Here is a 12461-nt window from a genome sequence, read left to right as displayed (position 1 = left end):
CTTCCTCCCTCCCTCCGGAGTCTCCGACAACAATGGCGGCCACGGCCGTCGCCGCCCGATCTATTGGCTTTTGCAATACAGTAGAAACACTATTCGATGTAGTTTTTTGTGCAAAATCACAAGCATGAACTTTCGGTAACGAAGAATGAGTAGTACCGAAACTATGTGATGATGCATGAGATGAAACACATGAAGAATTAACCTGTGGAGATGAATGTGATCTTGCTGAATTCTCATTAATTCGGCTATAAGTATTGGAAACATTTGGAGCTGAAATATGAGTATTAGCATTTGTATATGGTACTGAATTTATATATGCATCTTTCACTCTAGCATATAATGGTTGAGAATAATTGGCCGGATATCTAAAATCAGCATGGCCAATTTTATCATTCATCGACATGCTTTGAGTCAAATATTGTGAATTTACTGCCGATGAATAAGCATATGAAACACCTTGCTGAACAGTATTAAAATCATTAGCACATGATGTCTCATAAAGATTGGCCGAACTCACCATGTTAGTTTGGCCTTGATAATTGTTCATCGGCATGCGAACTTGTTCTGCTGCCGATGTATGAAAATATGTATGTTGTATGTTGCTAGTAGCATCAAAATTCAGATTATGCATATTATTTGGCATGGGCTGTTGCAAGCAATTTTCAGAATTATAAGCAGCATAATTAAAACCATCTGAATAATTAGTAGCCGATGCAATATGTATACCACTATTATGACTAGCAACATCAATATGAGAATTTGTGGTACTAGCAAAATAATCATTAGAAACATATGATGTAATTGCATGCTATACCTCAGGTGTGGTGTAGTAATATTGTTGTGGTGCATATGAATAACCCGCCATGTATACTTCTTAGTAGGTCTTGATGCTCATGGTCTTGTAATCAATAAATCCAGATATACTTGATAATCCAAACAATCAATAATCAACACTTTGCTTTTTCTTTTGATCTTTGATATGCAGCAGCAAGCAAAATAGAGTGCAATCGGCTTGAGCAGCCTGATGCAATACCACAATTATATTTGCAATCGGTCTAAAGAGACCAGATGCAATAATAAGGGCAAAGCAAAATAGTAGATCAATTAACACAAGGCTAGGGTAGAAAAATTCGATTGCTTTAATAACCAGAATTATCGTCCCCAGCGGAGTCGCCAAAATGTGTTGACGCAAGTTTCGGTCAACACACGTGAGCACTCGAACGTGCGAAGAGTAACGAGGCCGCGTAGACCGGTCAAACCGGTTGAGCAAACCGGTCAGACCGCTTTCTAGGATTTCGCTGGAATCGGTCGTCTCGAGAGATAAGTATCACACTTACGTGGTGAAGAGCGGCAAGGTTTACGAGCAAACCAGCAAAGGATAACCAACGCGCTTACGTGACGAAGAACGACTAGTTTACGAGCAAACTAGCAAAGGCCGTCGAAGCTCTCGCCCGGGAGGGACCCCGTCAGGGCGTGAACGTCGCCGGACGTGCCCTAGGTCGACCAGCGAGTTTAGGACGCCATCAATGGCCGTGGAGATCACGATGGACAGCAAGAGACATTGGAAAAGACTAGGGTTTAGAAGTAAAAAAGTAGATGCATAATGTTTTGTTCCATTGGGTGTGTCTCAATCGGCCATAGCCTTTTATATTATAAAAGGTGGGAAGGTCTGTACTCGTAGGAGGTCAAAAATATGTTAAAAACGACCTAGAATCAAATTAAAATTCTAATTCGGACTAATCTGGTAAACACCGGTCAGACCGGTCACCAAATCCGGTCAGACTGGACTCCTCGCGCTGCACAGCAGCCAATCCGGCCAGACCGGTTTTGCTCAGATAGGCGAACTTTCTGGCGCCATAACTCCTACACCCGGACTCCGAATTAGGTGATCCATATGTCCGTTTCGATCGTCTCGACCAGGGCTTCGTCTTGGTGCATTCAAACCATGATTTGACCTCATTTTGATGCCTTTTTGTGTCTATCTTTATCTCATTGATGAAATCATATCCAGAATATCCCAAAACGATCTTCATATCCTGCACAATGGTCATACATGCCAAACTTACAAAATAACAAGAGTTAATATTGAATTGGCTATTTTGGCATTTATCTTGCCTACTTTAGGTCATGCCAATTTTGAGTGTCAACAGAATCAGAATAAGAACTTGGGACAAGTGCTTGTGAAATTTACTCTAAATTATTTAGCAGTTGCGTTTGTTTCGATTCGATACGATTTTGCAGATTGGGCCGGAATTGACTCTAAAGATGGGCCGAATGACATGGCGTAGCGATTACTGTAAAACCCAAAGGCCCAAACCCTCGCCGTCCCCCACTCTCCCTTCCCATTCTCTCGTCTCTTCTTCCTCCCTCCCTCCGGAGTCTGCGACAACAATGGCGGCCACGGCCGTCGCCGCCCGATCTAGGGCCTTAGTCCAGGCCGTCTCCTCGTCCCTTCTCCGGCGCAGCTGCCTCCCCGCCTCCCGCCGCGCCTCCTGCATCAACAGGTACGCGCGCCCTCCTCCCTACGACGCGGAGTCTAACTCTTCCCACATCTCCTTCTCACGCGCTCACGCTAGTTGTACGTACCACCGCCGCCGTGCGTTGGTGGGCGTTGGGAGTTTCAGGTTGCCCCTGGCGTCAGGTGGGTTGCTCTCCGCGCTGCCGCTCCACAGCGCCGTCGCGTCGGCGCGGCTGCGGTCGGCCATCGCGTCCGAGTCGCGGAGCTGGTGTCTGGTCCCCCAAGGTACGGTCCCTGCTTACCCCGTATTCGTGGAAGGGCTTCCGGTAGTCCATGGGGCATTTAGGATGCGAGGGTCTGGGAACAGGGGTTGCTTCGTCAGGTGCTCTGACTTTTGCACGCTAACTGCAGCTTGGAATTGGGTATATTTGCTGGTTTTAAGCGTGGTAGACTGGCTGTTTGGGCCAAATTACTTGCTTGATTTGATTGGATACGATCATGTTGTTTTGAAGTTAGGTAGTCAGTCAGTCGTCGCCGTCGTCGCTCCGCCCTCGATACGTTCCCGAAGAGTCGGAGGCGCCGCGCGCGTCACGCCGCCGGCTCCGATGAGGTTTTCCTTTGTCGAGTCCTCAACAGGCCCCGCGTCGCTCCCCGCATGGGCGACTCGGGCGGCGGCCAACCCGTAGCAGCAGCAGCCCCTGTCCCTGTGCCCCCGCGGCCGCGCCGCCGCCTGAGCGAGCTGCAGGAAGCCCTCGTGGCTTGCAAGGAAGGCAGCGGCGAGGCCAATCGACGGTTGTTGGCCGCTCGGGCCCGGATCTGTGCGGGAGGTGTGGGAGCGGCGGTCATGGCGGCGGCCGCTGATGGCGCAATGGAGCTCGCGCGCGGAAGGCTCGGCCGCTGGCTGGCGTTGGTGGCAGCCGGCACGGCCGTATCTGGAGCTCTGGTGGCCGGATCCGGTGGCGGCGGGACTGGTTCCGTCGCCCCTCACGGCTGTGGTGGAGCGGCTGCGGCGTTTCGCCGTGGGGCGGCGGGTGGCCGAGTGGTGCGTGCTCCGGCTGTGTGAGGCCGGCCGTGACCTGGATCCGGGCGGCTTGCAAGGAAGGCGGCGGCGAGGCCAATCGACTGTTGTTGGCCGCTCGGACCCGGATCTGCGCGGGAGGTGCGGGAGCAGCGGTCATGGCGGCGCCGCTGATGGCGCAATGGAGCTCGCGCGCGGAAGGGCTCGGCCACTGGCTGGCGTTGGTGGCAGCCGGCACGACCGTGACCTCCACGACCACGCGCACGGCGTTGTGCACGGCGCCGGTGTGGAGCTCGGTGGCCCGGCGACGGCGTCAAGCGGCGGTTGCGGCCTGCGGGTTGCGAACTGCGACTGCAGTGTGGCGCGGGCTGGCGGCGGCGGGCGCGGGAGGCTGCGTGTGCGGCCGACAGCGGTGCCAGAGGCCGCGCGCGGAGGTCTGAGCGCGGCGCGTGGCGGAACGGCAGCATCACATGAGGTGACATGGCGGCGCCGCCGCCCCGATAGGGTTTTCCTCGACTACGGTCTCGTTTTGCCGGGCTGCGTGCGTGCTTGCCAGGGTTGGGAAGCTCCAGGCGAAAGCCTTTGCCGGCATTATTGCTTGTGGCCATGGCGGCGGCGCCCTAGGGCGTCGTTCTCCCCGGCGGGGGCGTCATGTTGGAGCCCCATTCCTGGTGCACGGGGGTTCTCTGGGTGAAAATCCTGTCCAGTTCATGGACGGACGATGGCGGCATCTTTGGCATCGTGCCCTTCTTGGAGGCATCGTCTCTTGAGACCCAACTCGGCTTTGGTAATATTGTACTTCATTGGTCTTGGGAGACTGCAATCGGTGGCGGCGGCATGGATGCGAGCTTGACGGGGGTTGCTGAGCTCAAGTGGAGGCATTCATCGTTGTGCTGGCGGCCAGGGGTTGCCACATGCTTGTCGGTGGCTGCTTGCAGCGTACCGCGGCGGCTGGCGCTGCTTAGCGGCTGTCAGTTCGGTACGGAACATCGTTGGAGGACGGCACTTGCGGCATCGACAACATGGGACGACTAGGCTTGCAGCGGACTGCGGCGGGTTCCTCAACCTCGCTTGAGCTACTCCGGTGTAGAACATCGTCGGAAGACGGCGCGAGCGACATCTTTGGCTTTCTAGCACAGCGGTGGAGGTCTTTCACGCGTGTTATGCAACGAGACGAGGTTGGCGTGAGGCGGCGGCTCGACTGTTTGATGGGGACCCTGGGAGGCGGGGCGACATTATCCACCATTCTGATGGCAACACAAGAGACAGATCTGTGACATGGAGTACTGTGGCGGACGTGGCAAGGCCCCCGCTTGCGGTGTTTCTTCGAGGCGACGAGAGTGGAGTTCAACGGCGGAGGTGGCGAGGCCCCCGCGCGTTGTGGAGTGGTCCGGATCTGGTGATATCACACTGTCAAGTGGTCGATGGTGTTGCAGCGGCACTACGGCGTAGGGTCCCGCATGGCGGTGGCCTTCTCGGTGCGGTGCAGTCTGCTTCTTCGGGTTCCCTATCGGCGTGGGGCCACGCTTGGCTCCGACGACTTTATGTGCGTGAGGCTATCTCTGGTTGTGGTGGTTTGACGTGGAGTTGAGTTTGAGTTTGCAGCCGGGTTGTTTTTTGTCTAGCCGGGTGTCGTTGAGTCGAGTTTCGAGTGGAGTTGCGTGGCCGCGTTGATGTCCCAATCCAACTGGCATGTGTTGTTTTTTTGTTGTGCCCAGTCTGGGCGCTGTTTCTTCTTTTTTAATATAATCGGTAGCTCTCCTGCTTGGTTCGTTTCAAAAAAGAAGTTAGGTGGGTTAGGATTGGCCACTGTAACTAAAAAGCACAAATTCTCGTTGTTAGATTGCAGGGGAGGAGGGCATGTTTTGCCCATTTTTCCTACTCTGAGGGCAACTGGTAATTTCAGATGGATATTGATGTGCATCCCTTGCACATTAGGTATCATCTTGAAATGTTCACTTCCATGCTTTTCATGACTATTTTACGTAGTAAGCTTTGTTTTGTTCTATTTCTATCTAGGAATGGCAGTCTTCAATGTTTTTCATTTATCCTAAAGGAATACGCATGGGTTATGCACAAATGATGAGCATTTGTTATCTTTGTATCTTGTACCTTGTGAAAAACATTATGGTTCCTCTTTAGTGACTGCTGTGCGTAGTGTTATAGATATCTTTGACATTCTTTGCGCTGATCTTGTATGAGTTGACGAGCTTGTGGATGTAGTGATTCAAGTGACGAGCACACAAAATGTAGCAATAATTTAGGAGCATATAGCATCTCTAGGTTGAACTTCGAAAGTTTGTTTCACTATTGTTTCTGTTGCTTTCCCTGGTTCAATACATCAGCTTGGCACTTTATCTTTTGATTCAGCATGGATCGCGATGATCAAATAGGCTAAACTATGGTATACTAAAAACTTGGTTTTGTACACCGGCTTTCCTTGGTACGCAGGGCCCCAACTCATTCAAACTCCACTTCATTTTAATAACTAGCATAAAATGAACTTGAGAGCAAAGAATTTTCATGGAACTAAGAGGATAGACGAACTATTAGTCAGGAATTATTGAATTATTGTTGATCTTCTGAATTAAAGTGCAGTGCAGCTCACTAGCTGCAGTGCTGTGATTATTGTATAGAATGCCTCACAATACTGGTGTCATCCATTACCTTACTGTGGAAGCCATTTGTTGTAAACTCATGTGATTTGCTTGAAATTAGCTTTAACTTTTGAGTGCAGCTACATGTTTCAGTTTTTCTTCTCTTCCAGGACTAGTAAAATGATTTGTGTGCATATTTTTGTATTCCTTTGAGCTTTAAGTCTTTAACATCTTACTGTAATGCAGTTCACTTAAACTTGTTTCTTTCTGTTGGCAGGAAATTCCATGCCTTTATGACAGCACTACCACCCTTTTTGTAATGTATGTGTCCAAATAATTTGGGGGCACTTATGCATTTGTTCTTACAATGTAAGCTATGAACGAGACTATAAGGCCTCTCCTGGTGATAAACAGTTCAGTGACAAAAAAAACAATATATTTATTTTGTGTTCAATCCAGCTACTTAATATAATCCTTATAATTTCATTCCCATGCTCCATTTTATTAAGTGTATTGTGATGTTTAACCATTGCATAAAATTTGGTTAGGCTACAGCTCGGTTTTATATTATGCTTTGTATTTGATAAAATGGAAATTCATGGTGATTAGCTTTTTATTTCTTTCTGCGTTTTGTTTCCTAAAGAAATAGCTCTTCAAATCTATCTAGGACTAGTCAAATTCTCATTATGTCTCTTTTCTTTGCACATTCCTGATGCTTATTTGGAAAAGTCCATTTTATTACCCTCGCCAATCCACTTTGTTTCTCTAACCCCTCAAAAAAAATTTAGGTTCAATTTGCTCATCAAATTATTTTGGTTGGTTCAATCTACCCCTAATGGGATTTGTCTTTCTTTTTTCTCCATGTACGGGTTTAGTTTTAAGATCAAACTTTGCGTGCGGATACCAGATAGAGATGATGCCTTATGTTAGGAAAAAATATTAAAAATGTTTACGGTTATTTTCATAGGTTAGGAATATTTAGAGGGTGTTTAGTTCCAAAAAAATTTGCACTGTACACGTTGCATCGAATCTTCGGACATATGTATGGAGCATTTATATACAGTAGAAAAAATAACTAATTACACATTTTAACTGATTCATACAACACGAATCTTTTAAACCTAATTAGTTCATAATTAGACATTAATTGCCAAATAACAACGAAATGTGCTATAGTACCAGAACCCAAACTTTTTCACCAACTAAACACCCACTTAATACAAAATTGATTCTAGAGATACAAAATTGCATGAAAGTAATTGTGAAAACTTCCTAAATTATTTTTCTAACATAAAATATCATGTGAAAAGTCATCTTGCAAAATTTGAACTTCAACTCAACTCATGCGGAGAGATAGAAAGGAGAAATTTTATTAAGAGGTAGATTTGACCAACTGAAATGGTTTGAGTGAGTACATCAAGTCTAAATTGTGGTCAGGAGATTAAGTGGACAAAGTAAAATGGTGGAGATAGTAATATGGTGGTCTTATTTCAATACGTGAATAAAGCCCCTTTTATCTAGATAGAAAAAGTTTACCATGTTCTTAGTTTTGTTCTTTGCCAAAAAATAAAAAAAATCATATCAGTAAATGAGCAATCTTGTTGTACCTGTACCTATACCTAGGACAGCGTCACTCGTGTCTAGCATGGCTGGAAAAAATTGGAAGGATAATTCTGTCAACAGAGCACGAGAAAAAAACACTGAAAACAAGATAGATGGTTTTGGAAACACCGATAATTCTTCCTTAGAGGTAGGTGTGCTTTCGTATTTGTGAGCACCTACACAATCCCATCAACTGCAAAAAAACGGGATGTCCCGAATTGGTAAAAGCGGGATATCCCGAATAAATACAGGAAATACGAAAACGATCGGAAAAATAGTCAAATCATTTCCATCCCAATTCCGAATTTGATATTCCCGTACCGAATCCGAATTTGTTCGAAAATTACGAAAACGAGCGGGTAAAATATAGAAATCTGAGTGGAACGGAACGAGATTTATTCCGACATTTTCAACCCTACCTACACTACATTTGTTTTTTTTAAAAAAAGGTTGTACCTCATGATAGAAATCCTCCAAATTTCAATATTTTTGGCTATTTGAAATTCCTGTAAGAGTAAATTTCACCGGTGGTCCTCGAACTTGTTCCGCGTTCTCATCCCGGTCCCGGTACTTGCAAAACGTGCATTCAACATCCTAAACTTGTTTTATTGTATCATTGCTGGTCCAAACAGCCCCCCGCGCGCGTCCGACAGCTGACACCGTGGATTTGGCGGGATTTTTGCCGCCTTTGCTATCACGTGGGGCATGCGTGTAAGTCTGGGCACAGGTAAAATAAGCAGAAACCCCCCTGACGTTTCCTCACTCTTATTTCGCCCCCCTCCTCTCTTCATCGATCAGACTACCATAGTGGCGGCAGCAAGGAACACAAAGCGGCGGCGGCGGCGGCGAGGAACACGAAGCGGCGGCGACGATGAGGAAGGCTGCTGCTTGGCCCAACCAAAGACCACGGCAGTGGGGAGAGGGTTGGGCGGGTGTCTCCATCACCCTTGTCCTCTTCCCCATGGCCCCACGGAGGCGAAAGGAAGGGGAACCACCCCCTGAATACGGTGACTGCCCCTCTTCCTCATGGCTTTAGGATCTTCTCTGGTAGTAATAAATTAGGATTCGAGTCATACCTCACTGTTGTAGGTAGAAAGATTGGTTTATCAGGGGTTAGGGTTTGTTATATCTGTTGGAATGTTAGGGATTTATGGTCCTGGTAAAGCGATTTGTGGGTTTCTGAAGTAAGCTTATTTGTTGTAGGTCCCAAATCTAAGATTTTTCCGGTAGAAGTTCACCATGGTGGAGTTTTTAGTGGCATTGGAGTTGACCGTGCCTATGTAGGTGGACAGTTGGATTGGTTTAATAATGTGGAAGCTAGTAGTTGGTCTTATTTCTGGATAGAGGAATTCATAATGCTGCTTAACTATGGTTTTAGTCCCAGAAATCTAAAAGTGTATTGGTTATTGTCTGGCAAGGAGTTATCTGATGGTTTAAGGACTTTAGCATCTGATCATGACATTGGGAAAAGCAGCAGCAGTAGCAGTTAGGCAATCAAAGGTTCAAGATGTTGATTCTGACGATGAGGACTTGGGTCTTCCTGAAGATTCTGATGGAGAAGGTGGTGTCAAATTGAAGTTAAAGAGCTTTATGCCAGATGACCTCAACAATCCAACATTTACTATTGGTATGTGCTTTCCTTCTGTAGAGATGGTGAGAAAAGCTGTGACAGAGTACAGTTTGAGGCATAGAGTTGACATCAAGATGCCTAGGAATGACAAGACAAGAATAGGTGCCCATTGTGCACCTGGCTGCCCATGGAAATTATATGCAGCAAAGGATAGCAGGGCAAATACCATCATGGTGAAGTCCTATGTTGGAGAGCACAACTGTAGAAGGGAGTGGATTTTGGAATAATGCACTGCAAATTGGCTTGCTGATAAATACATTGAGAGTTTTAGAGCTGATGACAAGATGACCTTGGGCAATTTTGCTAGGGTTGTTCAAAAGGAATGGAATCTGACACCTTCAAGGAGTAAGCTATCAAGAGCAAGAAGATTAGCCCTAAATCAGATTTATGGTGATGAGATTGAGCAATACAATAAGCTTTGGGACTATGGATGTGAGATTAGAAGGTCTAACCCTGGTAGCACATTGTTCCTAAGGCTATCAGATGGGCACTTCAACAACTTGTACTTTGCACTTGATGCTTACAAGAGAGGATTTCTAAGTGGCTGCAGACCAATTATTTGTTTGGATGGATGCCACATCAAGACTAAATTTGGTGGGCAACTTTTAACTGCTGTGGGAGTTGACCCAAATGACTGTATATTTCCAATAGCAATGGCAGTAGTAGAAGTAGAGTCCTTGAGCACATGGAAGTGGTTTCTAGAAACACTCAAAGAAGAGCTCAACATTGGCAACACATATCCCTGGACCATTATGACTGACAAACAAAAGGTAATTAGTCACACTTTTCATATTATTTTTCTTGCAAGTTCTTATGACATTATTTATTTCTCATGATCATTAATTTCTGTCCATGCAGGGTCGCATACCTGCAGTACAACAAGTCTTTCCAGAATCAGAGCATCGGTTTTGTGTCCGACATCTGTACCAAAACTTCCAGGAACATTTCAAAGGTGAGAATCTTAAGAATAAGCTATGGGCATGTGCTAGGTCGAGTTCTGTTCAACAGTGGAATATTAACATGGAGGCCATGAAGGTTCTTGACTCTGATGCACACGCTTGGCTTGAGAAAATGCCACCAAACACTTGGGTAAGGGCTTTTTTCAGTACTTTCCCTAAGTGCGACATCCTTCTTAATAACAGTTGTGAAGTATTCAACAAGTATATACTTGATGCAAGAGAGCTACCAATACTCAGTATGCTTGAAAGGATAAAGGGACAGCTCATGACTAGATTCTACAGCAAGCAGACAGAGATCAATGAGAATTGGACAGGACCTGTTTGTCCAAAGATCAGAAAGAAGCTATTGAAGAATTCAGACTATGCTAACCTATGTTATGTGATGCCAGCTGGTAAGGGCATTTTCCAAGTGCAGTATAAGGGTGCTGACTATATTGTTGATATTTGCAACAAGACATGTGATTGCAGAAGATGGGATTTGACAGGAATCCCATGCAACCATATTGTGGCCTGTCTTAGGCATGAAAGGATTCCTGCCGAGGAGGTACTCCCAGTCTGCTATTCCACTGAAACATTCAACAAGGTGTATGGTTTTAATATAATGCCTTGTGCTGACAAGAACAATTGGGAAAAGACCAATGGACCTAAAGTACTACCACCTGTGTATGAGAAAAAGGTTGGGAGGCCACCTAAATCTAGGAGGAAGCAGCCCCATGAGGTGCAAGGCAAGGATGGCCCAAAGCTGTCCAGACATGGTGTTATCATTACTTGTAGCTGGTGCAAAGGCCAACATCACAATAGAGCTGGATGCAGTCTTAGGAAGCTGGGAGTTAATCCTATTGCTCATAGCAATCCAAATCCTGTTATTGATGAAAATGTGCTAGATGATGAACCTGTCATCACCCAGCTAATAGTGTTACCTCATACATGCTCTCATAGTGTCACAAATGCTTTTATAATATCATACATGCATGCATTCTGATCCTAGTGTCTTTGTAGGAAACTGGTCACTCGCAAGCTGCACATGTTCAACTTCAGGACACCATGTTATCACAAATGATACAAGAGGTAAGGTGGGCAAAAACTTATTCTTACATTGCAATCATTTTTTCATTGACACCATGCTAAATCTGCAGGCTTCAAGTATTGTTGCTCCATACCAACCTCTAGGATCTCTGCCAGATTGTTCTTATATTGCAGCCAACCAACCTGTTCCACGGCCTATTCCACCCACCACTGCATCCAAAGCTGTCAAGGCAGCACTGAACAAGCGCAAGGCTGCTGGAAACAAGTCGAAGGATGCAACAGGGAAGAAAGCAAAGGCCACAAGGAGTAAGACTGTGGGTAACGCTACAAACAGTGGCGGAAGCAGATTTTCAACTTAGGGGGGGCTTGGTTCTTCCTCCTCTCTATCTCCACTCATTTCTTCACCTTGTTTTTCTCTTTTTCTCTCATATTTCTTCTTTGATTTCAATGGAAGTTTGGGCTGTAGGGGGGGCTAGAGCCCCCCTAGCCCCCCCTGTAAATCCGCCCCTGGCTACAAAGAAGAAGTAATCAAGAAGCCACCTTTTGTGAATGGCCGCTTCTACTGACCCATTTTGTGAATGAAAGAAGCTGAGCTGACCCCTTTTGTGAATGAAAGATAGATTTCTTTTGTGATGTAATTTGCTCCAAAACTATGTCTGGAAGCTTACATCATTTAATATCTCCTAGCTAGATGTGTCGAAGAGTTGTTTGAGCTCTGTAAAAGAACTAAATCAGGGCTCTGATCCATGGTGCTAGCACCAAAAACCTTATCTGGATGTGATGGTCATATGGTATATTAAGCTAGATGCAATTCCCAGCTATTAATCTACTATATTATCTTCTTCTCGTACAAATATCATTATTACTAGATTTTTAGGGGCTTCAAGGGCTTAGATGCAAACTTGCATACATAGATTGGGTGGAAACAACTGCAAAGGCGGTAAAAATCCCGCCAAATCCACGGTGTCAGCTGTCGGACGCGCGCGGGGGCTATTTGGACTGACAATGATACAATAAAACAAGTTTAGGATGTTGAATGCACGTTTTGCAAGTACCGGGACCGGGATGAGAACGCGGAACAAGTTCGAGGACCGCCAGTGAAATTTACTCTTCCTGTAACTTATTTTCTTCCAAAGGTGTCTTTTCCAATTGGGATTCAAATGAGAACGGC

The 12461-nt window shown here is 46.1% G+C and overlaps 1 protein-coding gene and 1 long non-coding RNA gene across 3 annotated transcripts; both read left to right on the top strand.

Moving 5' to 3' along the window:
- The first annotated feature begins 2315 nt into the window (after positions 1-2315).
- On the top strand, positions 2316-6563 carry LOC120655355. The gene is made up of 3 exons (XR_005667440.1): positions 2316-2504; positions 2625-2743; positions 6351-6563. It is a non-coding gene; the product is annotated as an uncharacterized LOC120655355 (long non-coding RNA).
- Positions 6564-6669: 106 nt separating this feature from the next.
- Positions 6670-12066, top strand: LOC120655353. Of its 2 annotated transcripts, none has more exons than XM_039933113.1 (5): positions 6670-8682; positions 8879-10075; positions 10164-10394; positions 11264-11332; positions 11401-12066. In XM_039933113.1, the coding sequence occupies exons 2-5, from the start codon at positions 9590-9592 to the stop codon at positions 11647-11649; spliced, it is 1035 nt and encodes a 344-aa protein (XP_039789047.1). In that variant the 5' UTR covers positions 6670-8682; positions 8879-9589; the 3' UTR covers positions 11650-12066. The 2 variants fall into 2 exon arrangements, with proteins under 2 accessions (XP_039789047.1, XP_039789045.1); XM_039933111.1 differs by having other exon boundaries at positions 10164-11169; positions 11262-11332.
- Positions 12067-12461: the final 395 nt, after the last annotated feature.

Source organism: Panicum virgatum, chromosome 1N, assembly GCF_016808335.1.
Source record: "Panicum virgatum strain AP13 chromosome 1N, P.virgatum_v5, whole genome shotgun sequence".
NCBI classification, from domain to species: domain Eukaryota; kingdom Viridiplantae; phylum Streptophyta; class Magnoliopsida; order Poales; family Poaceae; genus Panicum; species Panicum virgatum.
Note: the sequence above shows the minus strand (reverse complement) of the source record. Positions and strands in the feature narration are given on the sequence as shown.

Bases quoted from the DNA above. Each gene is read 5' to 3' on its own strand.
- LOC120655353 (XM_039933111.1), top strand. From the start codon at position 9,590: ATGACCTTGGGCAATTTTGCTAGGGTTGTTCAAAAGGAATGGAATCTG. The intron at 10,076-10,163 runs GTAATTAGTCAC...CTGTCCATGCAG, and splicing joins TTATGACTGACAAACAAAAG to GGTCGCATACCTGCAGTACA. The intron at 11,333-11,400 runs GTAAGGTGGGCA...CTAAATCTGCAG, and splicing joins TATCACAAATGATACAAGAG to GCTTCAAGTATTGTTGCTCC.